Here is a 19,013-nt window from a genome sequence, read left to right as displayed (position 1 = left end):
TTGTAACAAAGTTCTGTATGAGTGGAAAACTATTTTGGTAGGGTAAATTGCATATTTATTCTATTAGCTATGAATATGCATCATGTGCCCGCAAAAGGAGTTCCAAATGGAATTAATTACTAAGTCTTCAATACATTAGTAATTGTATCTTTTAGTCATGTTGTGCAGATGTAGCTTATATAAGTCACTGAGAGTCGGCATCCAATGATCCCATTTGCACTCAGAAGCTAAGCAGAGATGGGCCCAGGTAGCACCTGGATGGGCAACATCCACTCAATAGAATTGTAGTCTATTCTGGAAGAAGGTAATGGCAAACCATCCTCATTCTGCTGCATTGACTGTTGCAGGGATAAAGTCAGAGAAGGGAAACTCTAGACAGTTTTGGTGCCTAATATGCAACAGGCTTCTTTACTAATCTGGAGAAGTCTCCACCATTTGCTTTTATTATTCAAATGAACAGTGGTCGTTAGTAGTCAGGGCAACGTTTTGTCATCTCATTATGTCAGGAAAACTACATGAAGAGAAAGACCTAACTTCCTTTGTTCTTTGCAAAATCCAAGACAGCAGCATCTTGTGGCTGACTTGAGAGTAAGTAAACAACTGTATAGAAAAAGCTGCAATCTGAGAAAGAAAGCTAGTGAGAGAATTGTTGCTCACCTGCTGGCCGAGATCTGACGCTGGGGCGGAGTAGATCGGGCGAAAAAGAGTTTCGTCCCATAACCACCCTCCTCCTCCAAAGAGGCTCCTCCTTTTCATACTTATCCCGGTCAACTTGAGCACGTGTGCGCGTGTATCAGGGCCAGCTGTGGGAGCGCACACGTGTGTGTGTGTGTGCGCGCGCGAGCACATCTGAAAGGGGAAGAGGTGGGTTTATTCCCGCAAAGACTTTCTTTCCACACTTTTTTCTTTCTCTCTCCGTTCTCCCCTCCCTCCACCTCCTTCTCCCTCGGCGCTCGATGGGGGGAATGCGGTGGAAACCGCAGAAGGAGGCAACGTTTCCCCAAGGCTTCAGCTTCAAGGTGCGACGGGTCCTTCGCTTCTCTCTCAGCCGCGTCAGGCAACTGCAGGGATCTCGTCCTCCTTCGGAAACTGGCTAAAGAGAGCTCTGGATGGGACTCTTGGCCTTGGGTGGCCGCCTCGCCCAGGAACGCGACTTCGCACCTAACTAGGTGATCAGCACCAGGGACAGCTCCCGGCACCCATTCTTCCCGCGCCTCCATCCTGCGTTCTGACTCCAGGCGCTTGCTAGCCAGACGCCGGGCGAGTAAGGGGAGTGAAGGTCGGCCGCGAATATGGAAGCGGAGACCTGGAACCAGAGCGAGCCCAACAGCACCCAGCTTTTTTGCGGTGGACCCAACGGGACTCTTGGGGGACGAAGAGGCAGTTCATGCTCTGGGATCAGCCCTTCCATGATCACAGCCATAGTGATCATGGCCCTCTATTCCGTCGTGTGTGTAGTGGGGCTCTTTGGGAACTTCTTGGTCATGTATGTCATCATCAGGTAAGAAGAGCCGGAGGGGGGAGGAGCTGCCAGAGTTGGGGGCCAGCAACAGGGCTGCTGAAAGCAAAGTACGCACGGAGGGAGGGTTTTGAATTTGATGATAATGATGATGATGGACCACCAAAGTCAAGGAAACGGTTCTGTAGTTAGCTCTATTGGATCTGGACAAGCTAAGCGGCAGAGAAAATGTGTCGTTCTTCTCTTGCTAAAACTCCAAAGGCTTTTTGTTGTTGTTGTTGTTGGGGGATGCTCTCTTACCAGAAAGAAATTATCCAGTGGTTCTTCTCACAATTCTCCCCATAAAAGCAAGCTAGATGTATTTGGGATCAAATCTTACTAAAGAGCATGTCTATGAGTCTCCATAGCATTGTTACATGTTTCTGGTAAAGAGGACACATTGATTACCCCTGATTTCAGTCCCATAAGGATTGATATAGTATCTCCATCCTGGCAAATACCAAAATACAAAATTGATTGTCCACTGAGTACATTGGTTTTAAGACCCAAAGACATTCTGAAAGCAGCAGCAGTTCTTCTAGGATGGTTCTGAAGAATAATGTCTAATTATGTTGAGGAGAGAATATGTGAGTTTAGTAGGAAGTAAGAGACTGAAAATCTTTGCTTAACGTAACTAGGAAAAAAATATGTGCTCTGGGACGAAAAAAAGCATGCTGTTTCATATGATCATTTGTGCAGCATAAGCATTCAAGGCAAGCAAAAGTTATTTCATGTTAATAAAGTTGTTTATGTGACTGAGAATCATGTAAAAAATAAGTTAAATGAATAGCTCCTACTATTTCTGCAACCAAAACCCAAATCAGATATAATGGGTACAGGAGGTATATAAGGAAGTGAAATATGTTAGAGAGGCATTGGAATCCATAGATATGAGCTGCAGTGCAGTTCCAACAACCAGATCAGATGTCTGGTTTCCTATTTCTTTCCTCAACTGAACTTTGTGCCCCAAATCCCTTTCTTTGTATCCTTTAGGAAATTCCACTAAAAGAGCCTAAATTCATTTTCCCAGGAAGAGTATTCCTCAGCCAAAGAAATGCCAAACCGGTCTTCTTCCACAAAGATAATTATACCCATTGGAAGTTTCTGTAGTGGAATCTGCCTCATATTTAAAGATTTTGGTTGTCCTTAATTGAAAAGAACCGTGTTCTTTTTAAAATGTTTTTAATAGGTGTTTAGTGTTAAATTGGATTTGTTTAATGAAGGCCATGTAGAGAAAAACACTCAAATTTACTTTTAGCATTCCACAAATGTTTCAGAGAAATGAGTTACAGTCAATATCTATGGGAACACAGCACCATCTATTGAAATGATGGATAACAACAGGTGGAAACTGTTGCTTCTGGGATCCAAGTTGGACAGGGAAGACTTCTTTGCCTTAAGAAAAGAAAGGGAGGGGAGAAAGGGATGTTTACCGTCCAACATTTATCTCCACTTCTATTTTTCCAGGGAAAACATCTTTCTATCTTTCTCATCTGTTTTAAAGTAAGGTGGGCACTCAGTCATATTTAAATACAACACATAACAACAGATTAAATATTAAAGGGGGTGAGAGTTCTTGCCATCTTTTAGAATACTAGAAGCTGGCACTTCCCAATCTGCTGCCAGCTGTTTAATTCCTTATCTTCACTGCCAGCAGGGCCATGTTCATTGGCAAAAAGCTATGTTTATTGCCTGTAGATATCATCATCTGAAGTGAAGATGCCGCCAGGCATAAGTAGCCTGTCTAGGCCATTCTTTTTCTGTGTCATCAATTTTCTATTTTTCTTTTCACTTGACGCTGAACATTTGGAAGGCTGAGCAGGCTTTGTTTCCCTCTGACTAAATGGATACATTTTTTTGATTGCAATTCCTATCATGCCTCACCATTAAGCAGGCTGGTGGGAGTTCAGGTTCAATGACTGAATGAGTCCGCTTTGCTCTTCCTGGCCTTAGATGGCTTGGGATTTCCTCAATAGATCCATAAAGGCTGTAGAACTATTGACATACTGTTTTGTTTTGTTTTTGCAGTTAGATTACTATCCTTCTAATGAGCCTTTGGATGATTGTACAGGATTCTCAATGATGTCTTGCAGTAAATAAGCTCATAGTTGATATTGCAATAAAAAGAAGTGATTGATAGAATTATTGCAGGCGAATTCCTTTCCCTCCTTACAGAAGATAAATGCTTTAAAATGTTGTTAGGGTCCCTGAGATATCCAGGTTCAGTTCTCCACTAAAAAAATGGAGTTCCCATCTAGACCTTGTTTCCTTTCACTCTCGCCCACTGATAAAGGGTTTTTAAGGATAGAATGGAGCTCTTTGGAAGTGGGGTGAGGAAAAGGGAATAAAAAGATAAATATATAATTGTGAGTTTCCCAACACAGGATCTTTTTTCAGACATGATGGCAAGACTCTGAAAGATCAGATTAAATCTTAGATCCATTCCCTTTTCGGACACTGATGTGAAATTCATCTGTGAGACTATCATGAGCGTGGCATTTTGTGTGGTTTGCAAGAAGGGAACACCAATTCTCTAAAATAAATAAACAAATAACTTCCAGTCATTAATATTTCCAGTTTCATAATCTATATACTTTACAGGAGACCCTTTTCATTTCTAATTAAACCAGGAAATCACCACGGGGAGCAATTAGAATGTCGGCTAGAGATTTGATAGCTCTCCCTGGGAATGCAATTACAGCCTATGATGCTCATTGGCTCTTATGAATGCGTGCTTTACAGACTTTTCAACCATCAGTCAGAAGCAACTTCAAATGTAGGTTGATGTGGAAAAATAGGCAACTTTAGAAACATTCAGAAAAGAGTAATATTGCGCACAATTAGTAATTATAAATCAAGTAGGCCTGGAATGGAATGGGTACCAAAAACATCTGGAAAAATATATCAGAAATGAAAGGTGGATATTGATGTGCTTAGATGTACTTTTTAAATAAGTTTTGATATTTAAATGACATGTAACGCTGAATAGGATACCTTTCTTCCATTAAACAAAACAACAAGAAACCACTAGAGCTCATAGCATGAGACATGGGAAAGGACTATTTCATGTTTCCCTTTCTTTGCCATTGCTACCCTTTGCCTGGCCAAGTCAATTTTCTATCAGTGGAAATAAATATTTGGGACTTGCATCTCTTTTCTTCTAGAGGAGAAAGCAATTTTGGAGTGGAAAAGCAGCCTAAGGGGAAAGGATCAAATAATCCTTTCTCCTTCCTTCTGTTCTAATCTAATCTCCTTTCCTTCATGTTCATCAAGCTATTGGTCTCCCATGACTGTTTTTCATAATGTTATCAATCAGTTCTACAGAGTAGCTGCATTTACAATACATTTTATCTTCCCCACAGATATATTCTAAGACATAATGCTTCACCTATGATACCTCAGCTTTAAGGTTTGCATGATGCTTAAGTGTGGCTTATTTTTACACTAGCAATATAGATTTAAGATATAATAAATGTTGGCAGTTACTGTTTTATGAGTGTCAGTGACATTGTGAATATCTGAACATGTGTGCATATATATGCATACATCTAAAATTTTGTATAAATGTTTGATAATTTCCTGTCTATTTTAATTTTTAAAAAATGCTAAATCATTTTCTCATAGCCATAGCACTTGGTTCAATAAGGGCAATGCCCACAATTGCATGGTAGAACCATACTTACAGATTTATTTCTGAGAACTATGGAATGTTATGTCAAATGATTTAATGGTGATATTTTCACACAGCTAAAAATTCTATTCTGGACACTAATGAAAGGAATTATTTACTTGGTGTTTCAAGTACTTGCTTCGAATTCAGCAAAGATTACAGCCTAGCAACTGTATAGTGTGCATAATGGTTTTGTGGAAATATGTGCTGAAGTCACCAAAATTTATTTAGATTAATGTTTCGGCTGTTTTGGTGCAATGCTGGTAAAAAATGACTCTTGTGAAAGGATGCATAGAAAGTTTGTGTCCCAGGCTAGGTAAACACTTTTGAATAATAGTATTTCATCATGTCAACTATGATTAAACCATAGAGTATGCTAATACATTCTGTATTGATCATTAATTAATTCACAGCGTTAATTCTGGACTAATTCTTTGGGGATAAGAATAACAGTGCAATTAGTCCCCTAGAAATCAAATATTATACCTTGGAACATCAATATTTGAGAATAAGATGGTAAAGACCAGTTGTATTGATGACCTATTGTAAGAACTTCCCAAAGGCAACTAGATTGCATTGACAAAAACCAGACCAGATTCCATACACCTTTGATCTAATCTAGGAGAAATAAATGATGGAAAAGGTTGGAGGGATTCATGTAAACCTTTGCCTAAATTTAACAGATGTCTTAACAGATAATAACAGATAATCAGAGTTGGACGGGACCTTATAAATCATCCAGTCCAACCCTCCCGCCTAAGCGGGAGACCCTACACCATTTCTGACAAATGGCAGTCCAATCTCTTCTTGAAAGTCTCCAGTGACAAATCTAGATATCTCCCTATTCCCTTCAAAGTAAAATAAAGGGATTTTTACTCCTTTCCACTTCTTATACCTTTGTAATCTAGATCAAAAATGTTAAAAAACCAAGATCTGAAGTATGATAAATGAGATGCCACTTACATCTTGAAGTGGAAAGGGACAGGACTTCCTTTATTTCATCTTTGAAGGGAATGAGATCTCTAGATTTATCAGAAAACATCTGTTAAACTTAGGCAAAGGTTTACATAAGTTTTTTTCTTTCCTTTTCCATCATTTATTTTAATTAATTATGGTATTTTAATAAGCATCAAACCCATGGACTATACATTGCTTATGTCTGGTTTAGATAAAAGTATCTCTGCTAGAAGCATAATCAGATGCCTTTTAAATCCTACCCACAGGGAGGATGTTGTGCATTTATTTCTTTTGCTGTGCCACTATATAGTTGAAAACCCACTCTACGCATCACACTGTTACCTAACACAGAATCGCCATTTTACATGCCCTCAATCCCTCATTTTACTTCCATTTCCTCCAGAGACATACCTATGGCTGAATCCAGAGGTGGTATTCAGCAGGTTCTGACCAGTTCTGGAAAACCGGTAGTGGAAATTTTGAGTAGTTCAGAGAATCGGCAAATACCACCTCTGACTGGAGATTTTACAGTATCCTTCTCCTGCCCAAGCCACACACACAGAACGGATAGTAAAAACATTTGAATCCCACCACTGGCTGGGGCTAATTTTATTTCTTTTAGAGCTCAGAGTTCCCATCTGGCCCAAGGACATAAGAAACACATAAAATATAAAAGCCGTCATCATTTCCTTAGTCAGGAATACAGTCTTATGGCAGTTTTCATTGTGACATTGCAACACATATTTTACCCCTTGCCTTGCTCCTGTGTGTTTCAAAGGCTCCATGTGAAGATATCTCTAGAAGATACAAATGACTCCTTGGGAGACCTTGTCCTTGGGTGGGGGAAGGGCTTTTGAGACACGCAGGAGGAGGGGAAATGGTAAAATGTGTGTTGTTGTTGCAATGTCACAATGAAGACTCTGTCCATGGCATATTGGTGGGTGTTGTTGTAATACAAACATGAAAGGATGGAGCTTCTATCATGACATACACTTTTCGTTATTTTGACCTATCGTTTTGGTTGGGAACAGAACCACATACTTTGAGAATTAGACTCCAGTACTGCCTATTATATTTTAAAATATATATATTTCTTTAGTAATACATAGATTAAAAAGGGAAGGAGTTGGATATTATTTCTGTAAAAGCAGGAGCTCACAATCTAGATTGGCATTATATCATGTAGGCTTTTTTAAATGTAATTCATGGCTATATTTAAAGGCATATTTTAGCAGAACTCAGATTTTAAATAATTCCAATGATGTTTAAATGGTTGGTTTTAAATTCCGTGTTGCAGCCTTCTGAGAATTCTGAACTTGATTTCCCATTATAAATTGCAGAGAACATAGTTTTCAAATACATTTGAACATCATGGCTAAAATGTCATTCCCTCCCCTTCTTGTTTTGCATGTAGATGCCTTGGCTCAAAACTGAAGCATACTAACTTGGGAGAGGAGTTCAGCTAAGGGCAGAGGATGCAAATTATATGGATTGCATCCAGAGTTCCAATGAATGAAATTCTACTCATGGGACACACCCATTTAAACAAAGAGGAAGGGAATTTCACAGATTTGTGCTTCCTCACAAATTGTTCTTGGTGATTGAATAACCTTTTAGAACAATACCAGTGCAGAATGATAAGAGAATGGAAGGATTGGGGAAGTCATTGTTAAAGTCTCCATTGCAACTCAGATCTTTCATAGAAGTTCTGTGAGTCATGAAAAGATAATCTAAGTTCTTGGCCTTCTGTTAAGTGCAACATTTTACAAGTCAGGAAGATATATTGATGAGTTACATAGGCAATTTCATCCAATATTATGTTTGCAAGGACATGTATCCAAATGTCTCTTGAAATTTCACAAGTGAAGCATGATGTTTATGACCCACACTACTGATTTTATTTTCAAACGATAAGAGGGTAATTTTGAGTATAATATTTCCAGATAGTAATAGCAGACCATGGGTTCATCTTCCATCAATTTATATCATACCTTTTTAAAGCCTTCTAAGGCAGCAGCTATAACCATATCTTGTGGTAACAATTTTGATGGATAAATTCATGCATCATGTGAAACTGTTATGCTTTTGGCAGAGCAACTGTAGTTTCTAAATGATGTTTTACTATTTAAAGTGTTTCAGGATTCCACAATATTGTAATTTTTTTCAGAAAACAGAGTTAAACAAAATCTGGCTTAGCGCAATCTTGAAACTCAAATTATTACCAACATCTCCCTCCCTTCTCCCCCCGCTTCTCTTTCATATGCTGTCCATTTGGGGAAGAAAAAATTCAATGCACGTAAATTAAGAACCTACTAAATGCCTCAACACACACAAAGTCTTCCAAAATAAATAGGCCTTTGGAAGACTATTTAATGCAAGATTTTTTTTAATGAGATCTTGAAGAAAAAGGATCTGAAATACTGACTAATGAAACTGTACAGGCCCTTATGCTGTGTGATACACTGTCTAAAATTGTACGGGAAGATTCTCTAAAGCAGGTCATTCCTGAAACATGAAGCACTATAAAAATAACTATTTCCAAGCACTTATTTCAAATATGGTTTGATATCTTGTTGTCATTTCCTGGGACTAGGAGACAAGCATCAAAACCTTCTACCTCATTTTTTTCTTTTTAGTCATCTTCAGGGCAAGTGGCACATAAAGTTGATATGGATCAGCATAACAACGTTCTTATGCCTTACCCACCACAAAAGCTTCTGGAGGCAAGTTGTTCCTTAATTAATAGTTAAGTAATTAATTAATTAATTGTTCCCACTGTCAGGAAATTTCTCCTTAGTTCTAGGTTGGATCTCTCTTTGATAAGTTCCCAACTGATACTCTCTCGGGTGCTTCAGAAAATAGAACAATTCCTTCCTCTCTGGGGCAACCACTCAAATACTGGAAGACTGCTATCATGTCATTCCTAGTCCTTTTCTTTGTTAAACCAAGTTTACACAAAGTTCCTGCAACCATTCATCATGTGTTTTATCCTCAAATTATTGTTGTTATTCTCTACACTCATTCTAGAGCAGGGGTTCCCAACCGGGGGTGCGAGACGATATTACAGGGGGTGCGAGAAAAGTCCAGGTAAATAATAGGATATTGGCTATATGTTGGCATTTTTATTTATTATTTATTTCAGGGGGTGTGAGGTTCAAGTGAAATTTCTTTAGGGGTGCGGGGAGAAAAAAAGGTTGGGAACCAATGTTCTAGAGTCTCAATACCATTTTTTGTATCCTCGTGACCAATCGTCATGGCCAGGGAGGCATTGGCCTCCCTCCAGGTAGATATAGTTCAATTGAGGAATACACTTTAAGTTTTGTTGGTCAACCAGTTACGAATCCATCTGGTAATGATACTAACCAGCACAATTTTTTTAAATCTTATCACAAAGTAGGCTGTGGTCTGGGTACCTTATCAAATGCCTTGCTGAAGTCCAAATATACGACGTCCAAAGCATTTCACTGGTCCACTAATTTAGTAATTTTGTCAAAGAGTTTAGTCTGACATAATCTGCTTTTGACAAACTGATGTTGGTTTCTAGGGGTTTACAGATCTGTTGCTTGATTATCTTTTCCAGGATCTTGCTGGGTTTCCCTCAGTGCATGATTGCAATGCTAGAATTGCAATGAATAAATACATTGAAGAAATATTGCCTGTCATTTAGCTCCTGTCATAAATATATAACAAAACTCATGAAACAAAATTGTGAGAAAGTAACGAAGCAAAAATGCATTTTTTAATATAAAAACTCTGCTCATAGGAAACCCATTTTCAAATACAACTCTTGGCTTCCTTATCTTTTCCTATTCTAGCCTGGCAGCAATAAAGTAATATGTGCATTGCTTTACAAAGAGGAAGTCATATCTACTTTAACAGACTGCCACAATTCTTTCTAGAGGGTGGAAGGGAAACAGTTTACCAGTATAAAACAGAACAAATGGAACACATCCAAACCAATTATATAAAATGAAATATGGAGAAAATGGAGAAGAGCATTAAAATAGTATTTATCTATATATTTGTTATATTTATGTTATTCTTTTTCCTCCAGGAGCTTTATCCTACATTTTCCCCAAAAACACATTTAATAGGTAGGTTGAGCTGGAAAAGGGTTGACTGGCCCCAAGTCACCAAGAGAATTTTTATAGCTTAGTGTGGATTTCTTTCTAGTGCAAAAGTCAAAAGTATTATTAGAATAAATAGAGATGTGTCAGTTACATTATTATTTATTCTTAACTCTCAGTTACGCCAACATAGACATACTTAACTACTCTGGCTAGTGAGTTGTGATAGATGCTATTCCTTTCCTATTAAATGGAATTAATTTTGCAAAATACATTTGCTTGCTTGTTTGTCTTGGGCATGTAATGAATTCAGTTTTACGACTTGAGAAGGGCTAATGGAAAATGTATAATCTTGAGTCAATTGATACAACTAAGGATAAATGCAGGACATCATAGCTTTTCAGACTCCCAAGTAACCAGGAAATGGACATTGCAAGTAATGGAATAACGGCAAGCTTGTTAAATAAGGATTTCCCCAATTGCAGACATAATTGCTCTTCAACCCACTAATTTCAAGCAGGATTCCAAGGAAAGTAGAAAGCCTCCTCCAATCCAATCTACTTACCATAGTAATTTATCTACAGGATGAGAAACAAAAAGTTTAACTTACAAGGAAATAGATGTTGGTTGAAGAACAGGAATATTTTTCTAATGGTAAAAGCTATTCAATAGTGATATGACTGTGTCAAGAGATGAAGGGTTCCCTTTGCTAGAGGTGTTTAAATAGAGAACTCCAAGGTCTCTTTCAACTTTCCATTCTATAATTCTAACACTGTCCAGTAGAGAATTTGTGAATCCCACTTTTTTTGCTGTCCATAAAAATGATTCAGCTTAAATATCTGATGTTTTTTTTTAAAAAAAAACCACTTCTACAGTAGGGGGAAATTTGCCTGCAAGTATTATCTAAATCTCTCAAATATTATCTAAATCTCTCTAAAACAAGAGAGGAGGAGGAGGAGGAGGAGGAGGAGGAGGAGGAGGAGGAAATGATGATGATGATGATGATGATAAAAGTCTCCTGTGCAAGCCAACCTACTTTTTTCTCTAAAATGGGATAGTCTAAATCGGAATGTTTTCATTCTGCTGAAAAGCAAACAAAATAAATTAAAACAAGGTGTACTTTTCCTATGCTAGTGAAAAAAAATAACCTTAGACTTTAAAGCAGTTGATTTCTTATTGACCCAAATTGAAATTGGTTGTTATTTTTCCCTTAAGGACAGAAGAGCTGAAGGATGCAGTCAATTTAATTTGCATTGGGTCAAGATGAGACAGCACCTGCACAATTTAATTTGAATAAGAATATTAATGATTCAAGACAAAGCATAGGGCAATTAAACAAGAAGGATTCAGAGAAGAAGACCAAAAACTGATTTGTTAAGATGCATTCTGTATTCCTGACCCTAATTCCTATATTATAATGCGGTGAAAACAGATCTGTGGATCTTAGAGCTAGGAAGGATGAAATGTTCTAACCATAAATTTATTCTTAGGTTGGAAAACCTCAGGGAACTGACAAATATACTGTTAAATAAGGCTTCATAAATATTCAGATTTTGGAATAAGATCTTACCTATGTAAATCTAACCCAGGAATATATGCATTGACTTTAAAAGTTTCTTGCTAGAAGAATATGGTGTTATCTCTGTCTGTCTATTTAAAAATATCCATCAATCATAAAAAACACCTTCTCATCCCTATGGGTGGTATATGCCTTTGTCACTCATGTCTTCTGCCAGAGACCAGGGAGTTTGTATCTTGGACACAATGTCGTTGGTCTTTGATTTATTGGCGTCACTCTCCTAATTTAAGAGTCACAACCCTGAGTATACTGGGACCACTTTGGCCTTTATGTTCCACAATCTTTCTAGTTCTTTTTTCAGGTCTTGTACTTCTCCAGCTTCTCGTACTTTTTCTTCCTGAGAAGAAGTCACTTGGCATCACTATATCTATCACCCTCACTGTCTTCTGGTCCTTATCTACTACCACGATGTTTGTCTCATGTGATAAAGCCCTGCTTCTACCACAATGTACCTGCCTGTCCACCTCTAACTGGAAGTCCCACATAGCCCTGTTATTCTCCGTGAACCTCTGTAGAATCTTCCTGGACTTGGGAGGGACTAGTCCCTTTGCAGAGGTTCCTGTACAGAATGCCAGATATTTGGTTGCACTGTTCAGCATATGGTCTTCCTGCTTGCATCTTACACTCTGGTGCTATTTTGGGGACTGGCTCTGAGGCCTTTCTCTGCAATCTGCACCTCAGGTCCTGTCTGGTGTGGTAAAACCCTGCTTCTATAGAAGTGTTGCTTATTGTCGAGACTTGTGTTGCTGTGACTCAACATGAAGCCACTTTAGCTGTAAGAAATAGGCAATTCTGTTTCTTATTCTTTGCGGTAATTCAGGTGGTTCTCTTAAACAAATTATTTTACAGGTGGTTTTTTGTATATAAATGTGGTTAACTTTTTGTGCAAATGCTGTGCTGAGCTAAACCAATTTTTATAATCTTTTGATACTAGTTTTGCTTGATACACATCTTATTGAAGATCTGGATTTTAATATAAAGGCACAAAAACTCTTGTGAGATGATTTAATGTTAAAGTACTGTGCATTTAAGATATCCTACATTAGACAAAGGAAAAAAATTAAACTATTTCTAATTTTTTTTCCTGGCATACAGAAAGAGCTGGCATAATTATATGGTGGAAAGATCCTTCTTGTCAACTTTCTTTGTTAATTAAAAACCATTTTGTTGATTCTTTATATAAAAATACAATGATACGCTTAATTCAAGGGAAGCTCCGGCTTTTGCAGCTGAGTTAATTGCTAGCCTATTGTAGCAGTTTCACTTGATCTCTGCTCACAGTCTCATGCCCCAACTTTGTTGACCTTTTTTAGATACACCAAAATGAAGACCGCCACCAACATTTATATTTTCAACCTTGCTCTAGCCGATGCCTTAGCAACAAGTACGCTGCCATTTCAAAGCGTGAATTATCTGCTGGGAACATGGCCATTCGGTACCACTATTTGCAAGATTGTAATATCCATAGATTACTATAACATGTTCACAAGTATTTTCACTCTCTGCACCATGAGTGTCGATCGCTACATAGCAGTTTGCCACCCGGTCAAGGCTTTGGATTTCCGCACCCCTCGAAATGCCAAGATTGTCAACGTGTGTAACTGGATTATTTCTTCAGCAATTGGCATTCCAGTGATGGTGATGGCAACCACCAAAGAGAGTAATGGTAAGTTAGAATTTCTTTTCTTGCCTTCAAATGGACACTGAATGTTTCTTTACCTGAACGCCCATAGCTGGGTCTGGGGCAGGTTTATGAGGAAACAAATTCCTAAGGTAGTAGTTCCAAAACAAATTGGGAAGAGCCATTGTGGCACAGTGGTTAGAATGAGGGATTTCAGGCTAATTCTGCTGACTGCCAGAGGTTCGATCCTCACTGGCTCGGAGTTGACTCAGCTTTCCATCCTTCTGAGGCAGTGGTGGGGTTCACATTTTTTTACTACCAGTTCTGTGGGCATGGCTTGGTAGGCGGGGCAGGATGGGGCTTGGAGGGGATGGCAGGGGAAAGATGCTGTAAAATCTCTATTCTCACTCCATTCCACAGGGGAAGGTTACTGCAAAATCTCCATTCCCTCCCCACCCCACTAACCTGCTTTCCAGCTCCATTTTCCTGGGCAGGGCAACAAAAGAAGACCCAGCCAATCAGCTGGGACTCAGGAGGCACAGAATAGATGGGGGAAGGGTCAGTCAGAGGTAGTATTTGCCAGTTCTCTGAACTACTCAAAATATCCACTACCAGTTCTCCAGCACTGGTCAGAACCTGCTGAATACCACCTCTGTAAAATGAGAACCCAGATTGTTGGGAGCAATTTAATGACTTTGTATGCCACTTAGAGGGGGCTGTAAAGTACAGTGAGGCAGTATATAAGTCTAAGTGCTATTGCTATTGCTAAATTAGAATCAGGAACTGTACCAGGACTGCAATTATGCTATTTATCATATTTTAAATAAAGAATTATTGTGCCTTTTGAAACTCGCTGTTTTCTAAATGTAAGCCTCTCTCTCTGTCTCTCTCTCTCTCTCTCTGTCTCTCTCTCTCTGTCTCTCTCTCTGTGTCTCCCTCTCTCTCTCCCTCTCTCTTTCTCCCTCCCTCCCTCCCTCCGTCCCTCCCTCCCCCCCTCTCTCTCTCCCTCCCTCTCTCTGATTTTATACTTTGCCCTACTAACAGGAAATATATTTCCAGAAATCCAACTGGTTCTTATTTCCAAAATTACCTGCCTTACGGGGCTTGACATTAATCCTGAAAGCCTGCTAAACTCTCCAGATCACTTTACACCTAATTAAGACAGAGTTACTTTAAGTTGTTTTCTCATGCTTCCTACCTTTCCTGGGCTGACGGGTTGCTTTTTTCAATTTTTGTGTTTTCTCCCTCCATCTTCCCAGAAAGGCATTCCTAGGCATCCCTTCAAACTGTCTATCAATTTAGGTTCAAGATTTATTTCAGAATGACCCTTCAACCTGAGACCAAGAAGTATAGTTTGAAAGGCCCGGATACTCTGCAGAAAGAAGGAAGGGAAGAGAACCAAGAGTTTCACGAATATGCAAAAATTTTAACATTACTTAAAATAGGCATTGGTTACTAGAAAAAGTCTCAGATTTGGGCATTTTCACTTGAAGAAATGCATTTCCATCTCTGCCTCCTCAATAAAACAATTGAGTTTAATGGAAATACTCCCAAGTGCTTAACTAAGTATCAGAATGTAACAGTGGAAAGGACTACTCAACCGTTGGGTGTAAATTCCATTGTGTTTGATGAGGCTTTACTTTGGACTAAGTGTATATAAGAATACTGTCTAAATGTCAGATATTTAAGAAATACTAATAGATAAACCGGACCATTTGTGCTTCTCTCAATTTATTCATTTATTAATAAAGCCATGCTATCTTGCATTAATGTGAGCAGAATTTTAAAATTAATATAACAAGTGTTTTAGACGGGGTGTGTGTGAAACCCTGTAGATAGATATGCATTTATTTATATGTTTATATAAATGTAGCCATATATAAATAACTATTCACATATGGAAATTTTTAAGTCCATTTTAAAGGAAGAAGTACAATGCAAAATTTGAAAAAAGCAACCATGTTTCACTCCAATCACGTGGCAACATTTAGACAATGCTGAGTGGTTTTTTAAAAAGCTAACCATCGTTTGGCCTGGTACTGTCTGAGTGGGAGACTATCAGGAAATAACACAATTATACATTACGCTGGGAAATAAAATCACACAAAACATTATAGAAGAATGTTTTGTAGAAGAGAAATGTTTTTTATTTTGATATCCAGGAAGTTTCCAAGAGTTAAAGAGTTAAAGAGAAGCTTCTATTTTAATTGTTTTTCTTTTAACAATATGACTTCAAACTAACTTTGCAAAAATCAGATTTTTCAAGCATCCTTAAAAAAGCTTCTGTCTACAGTTCTCCCTCAAATTACCCAATTACATCTCTCTCTCTCCCTCATTACATCGGACTGTCTCATTAGATAAGCCACCTGGGAAAGTCAAGGAAATCATCAAAACCGTAAAAAAGCAAAAGTTACAATATTTTGGACATTGTGGGAGTTCAATAACCAGTCATTTCAGTGTGCAAAGATGTCTGACTGCCCGAGCAGCATTTATTACCTTTTATAGGGTTTTTACAAGTAGACAAAGGCAACATAGATACAGCATTTGGATTGGTGAATCCCCTCAACCAATCCTTAAGAATAGTGGTGATGTTAGTAAGGTGAGATCATGGACAAGTCTGGGACTTTCCAGCCCAAGATAGTAGGGAGTGAGATCATGCAGAGGCCCCTGTATTAGCAGTTTGTTGCTTTCGCCATCTACAGGATCTCTATTGCTACTACAGGTCATGTGATGCTACACCCAGAAAATAAAAATAGGATAAAAATAGTTGATAAAAATAGGATCGCCAACATGATCACCAATGTCCGATGATGGATATGGCACAAGAAGAAGAAGAAGAGTCTCATTAGATCTGGCAAGAAAAAAGTGTTATGGCCAGGGACTTGCATTTGGTAGGTCCCAGAGAGATGGGTCTTCCCTGCCATGGCACCCTCCTTGTGAAACATTGTCCCCACCCGAAGCAAGGCTTAACTACTTTAAGAAATCCTTCAAAATCTGGTTATGTCCTAAGGAATTTGAGAACTGGAGACAATACTTGCTCTTTCCCTGGTTTGTAGATTTAATTTTTTTAAAACTGATATGCTTATTTAAACAATTACTTTTTATCTTGAAAGATGGCTGTTTTTATTTGTCTGCTGTTTTATTCAATTATTGAACGTCACCCAGAGTTGCTTTGTGTGAGATGGGTGGCCACGTAAATATGGTTAATCAATCAATAAAGAATAGATGTGTTTTTAGATTAATACAAACTGTTTGTGTTATCTTTTCTCCCAATGGTGGCGGTGACACTTTGTTTTGTTCACAAAACAAAGATTGCAAGTAGGTTTCATTTCAAGTTACGTAAAAGCAATGGTTTCTTATCACTTGTTCTTGGGAGGGGGTGGAGGGACAATAACAGTGAAAGAAATTTGCTTAAATTCATTTGTCTTCTTTTAATTTTCATAGGATCTATTGATTGCACGCTTAAGTTCTCGCATCCAGCCTGGTACTGGGAGAACCTACTGAAAATCTGTGTTTTCATCTTTGCCTTCATCATGCCCATCTTAATCATAACGGTCTGCTATGGATTGATGATTTTACGCCTGAAGAGTGTCCGAATGCTCTCTGGCTCCAAGGAAAAGGACAGAAATCTTCGGAGAATCACCAGGATGGTTCTTGTGGTTGTGGCCGTTTTCATTGTCTGCTGGACTCCGATCCACATTTATGTCATCATCAAAGCCTTGATCCATATTCCAGAAACTACTTTCCAAACCATCTCCTGGCACTTCTGTATTGCATTAGGATACACAAACAGTTGTCTCAATCCCATCCTTTACGCCTTCCTAGATGAAAACTTCAAAAGATGTTTCAGGGAATTCTGTATCCCGACAACTTCGACCATTGAACAGCAAAACTCCACCCGCATCCGTCAGCACACCCGTGAGCATGCCTCCAGTGCCCATACAATGGACAGGACTAACCAGCAGGTATGACTAGAAGTGGAGATGTCAACCTTGGAAACAAGAATTCCTCCTGGAGATGACATGAATTCTGAAGTCACGGTCTTGACTGAATTGTAGCTTCTGGAAGTTTTATAAAAATTCTTCCGGTTTATTTTTCCCTGGCTGAGGTGATACATGAAGATGGAAAGACTTATCCAGATGCACTAGGAAGGTTGTGCCAGTCCTACTATGATCCTGGGGAAGCTAGAGAACTCCTCAAGTTGCTTCTTGTATAGCCAGAGTCGGTCTGGGTATCATTGTGTTATATATTCAGTACGCTGAAAACAGAAGAGATGCTTTCATTGTCTTTGCTTACTGAATGCTTGCTACTCCAGCTTTCGAGAACTTTGTGTATTTAGAAACTTCTTATACTAAATCAGAGCATTGGGCTATGTGACCTATGTGAACTAGCAGCTGCTTCATAACCAGTTCTCCAATATTTAATAGTCCTGCAATTACTGGTAGTCCTCAACTTACAACAGTTCATTTAGTGACTGCTCAAAGTCACCATAAAAAGTTACTTGGGATCATTTTTTACAGTTGAAACCTTTATAATTGTGACTTTGTGGCATCCCCATGATCGCACGTCCAAAATTCAGACACTTGGCAACTGGCTCATACTTCTCACCATTGCTATGTCCCAGAGTTACTTGATCCCCTTTCGCAACCTTTTGACAAACAAAGTCAATGGGGAAGCCGGATTCATTTAACAACCGTGTCACTAGAGTGATTCACTTAACAACTGCGCCAAGAAAGGTCATAAAATGGGACAACACTCCCTTGACAAATGTCTCACTGAACAACAGAAATTCTGCTCTCAGTTGTGGTCATAAGTCAAGGACTACCTGTACTAGAGACTTCTTGCAAATATATAAAGGCAGTCCTTGGCCTTACGACCATAATCGGCACCAGAATTTCCATTGCTAAGCAAGGTAGTTGTTAAGTGAGTCATGTCCAATTTTATGAACTTTTCTTGCTATGGTTGTTAAGCAAATCATTGCAATTGTTAAGCAAATGTCATGGTTGTTAAGCTAATCCAGCTTCCTTTTTGATCATGGGAATGCTAGAACAGTTGTAAGGGTGAGTGATTGGATGAAAGTCACTTTTTTCAGTGCCATGGTAACTTTTAGTAGTCACTAAATGAATGGTTCTAAATCAAGGACTACTTTGTATAGGCAAGTTAGCATCACCACAACTGATACACTTACAGTACACTGTTTTTTTTGTTTTTTTATATTTTGTGACTATTACCTACCGCACAGGTGTCAAAGTTGTGGCGTCATGTTGCCATCACATGACATTTCATCTGTTAAAACATTTTATTAGATTATCAAAGTATAAAATACAAAAAAAAAAAAATAACATGGAAAAGTAAGAAAAAAGGAAGGCAAAAAGTGAGGATATAGTGTAATGGGAGAAAACAAGGAAAAAAGCACCAACATTCGACTGTCTTTGGCACAGTCAAAGGTAACAACAGTACAAATACAACTTTTTGCTTTTACAAACAGTAAAACCCGTAGGCCGCCAGTTTGACACCTCTGACCTACTGTATGGGATTGCTGGAATGTAATTTAGCTTGCCAATTAATTATAGTTAACATATATATCCAGGGGTGGGAGTCAAATTTTTTAACAACTGGTT

General features: G+C 38.6%; 1 protein-coding gene across 1 annotated transcript; it reads left to right on the top strand.

The window, feature by feature from the left end:
- Window positions 1-1,292: 1,292 nt before the first annotated feature.
- OPRM1 (opioid receptor mu 1) lies at window positions 1,293-17,496 on the top strand. The gene is made up of 3 exons (XM_026705252.2): window positions 1,293-1,501; window positions 13,085-13,437; window positions 16,837-17,496. The coding sequence occupies exons 1-3, from the start codon at window positions 1,293-1,295 to the stop codon at window positions 17,361-17,363; spliced, it is 1,089 nt and encodes a 362-aa protein (XP_026561037.1). The 3' UTR covers window positions 17,364-17,496.
- Window positions 17,497-19,013: the final 1,517 nt, after the last annotated feature.

The sequence above is a fragment of the Pseudonaja textilis genome, chromosome 1 (genome assembly GCF_049901715.1).
Source record: "Pseudonaja textilis isolate UNSWEBS1 chromosome 1, rPseTex1.2, whole genome shotgun sequence".
Lineage (NCBI taxonomy): Eukaryota > Metazoa > Chordata > Lepidosauria > Squamata > Elapidae > Pseudonaja > Pseudonaja textilis.
This window is presented reverse-complemented; position numbering and strand designations above follow the sequence as displayed.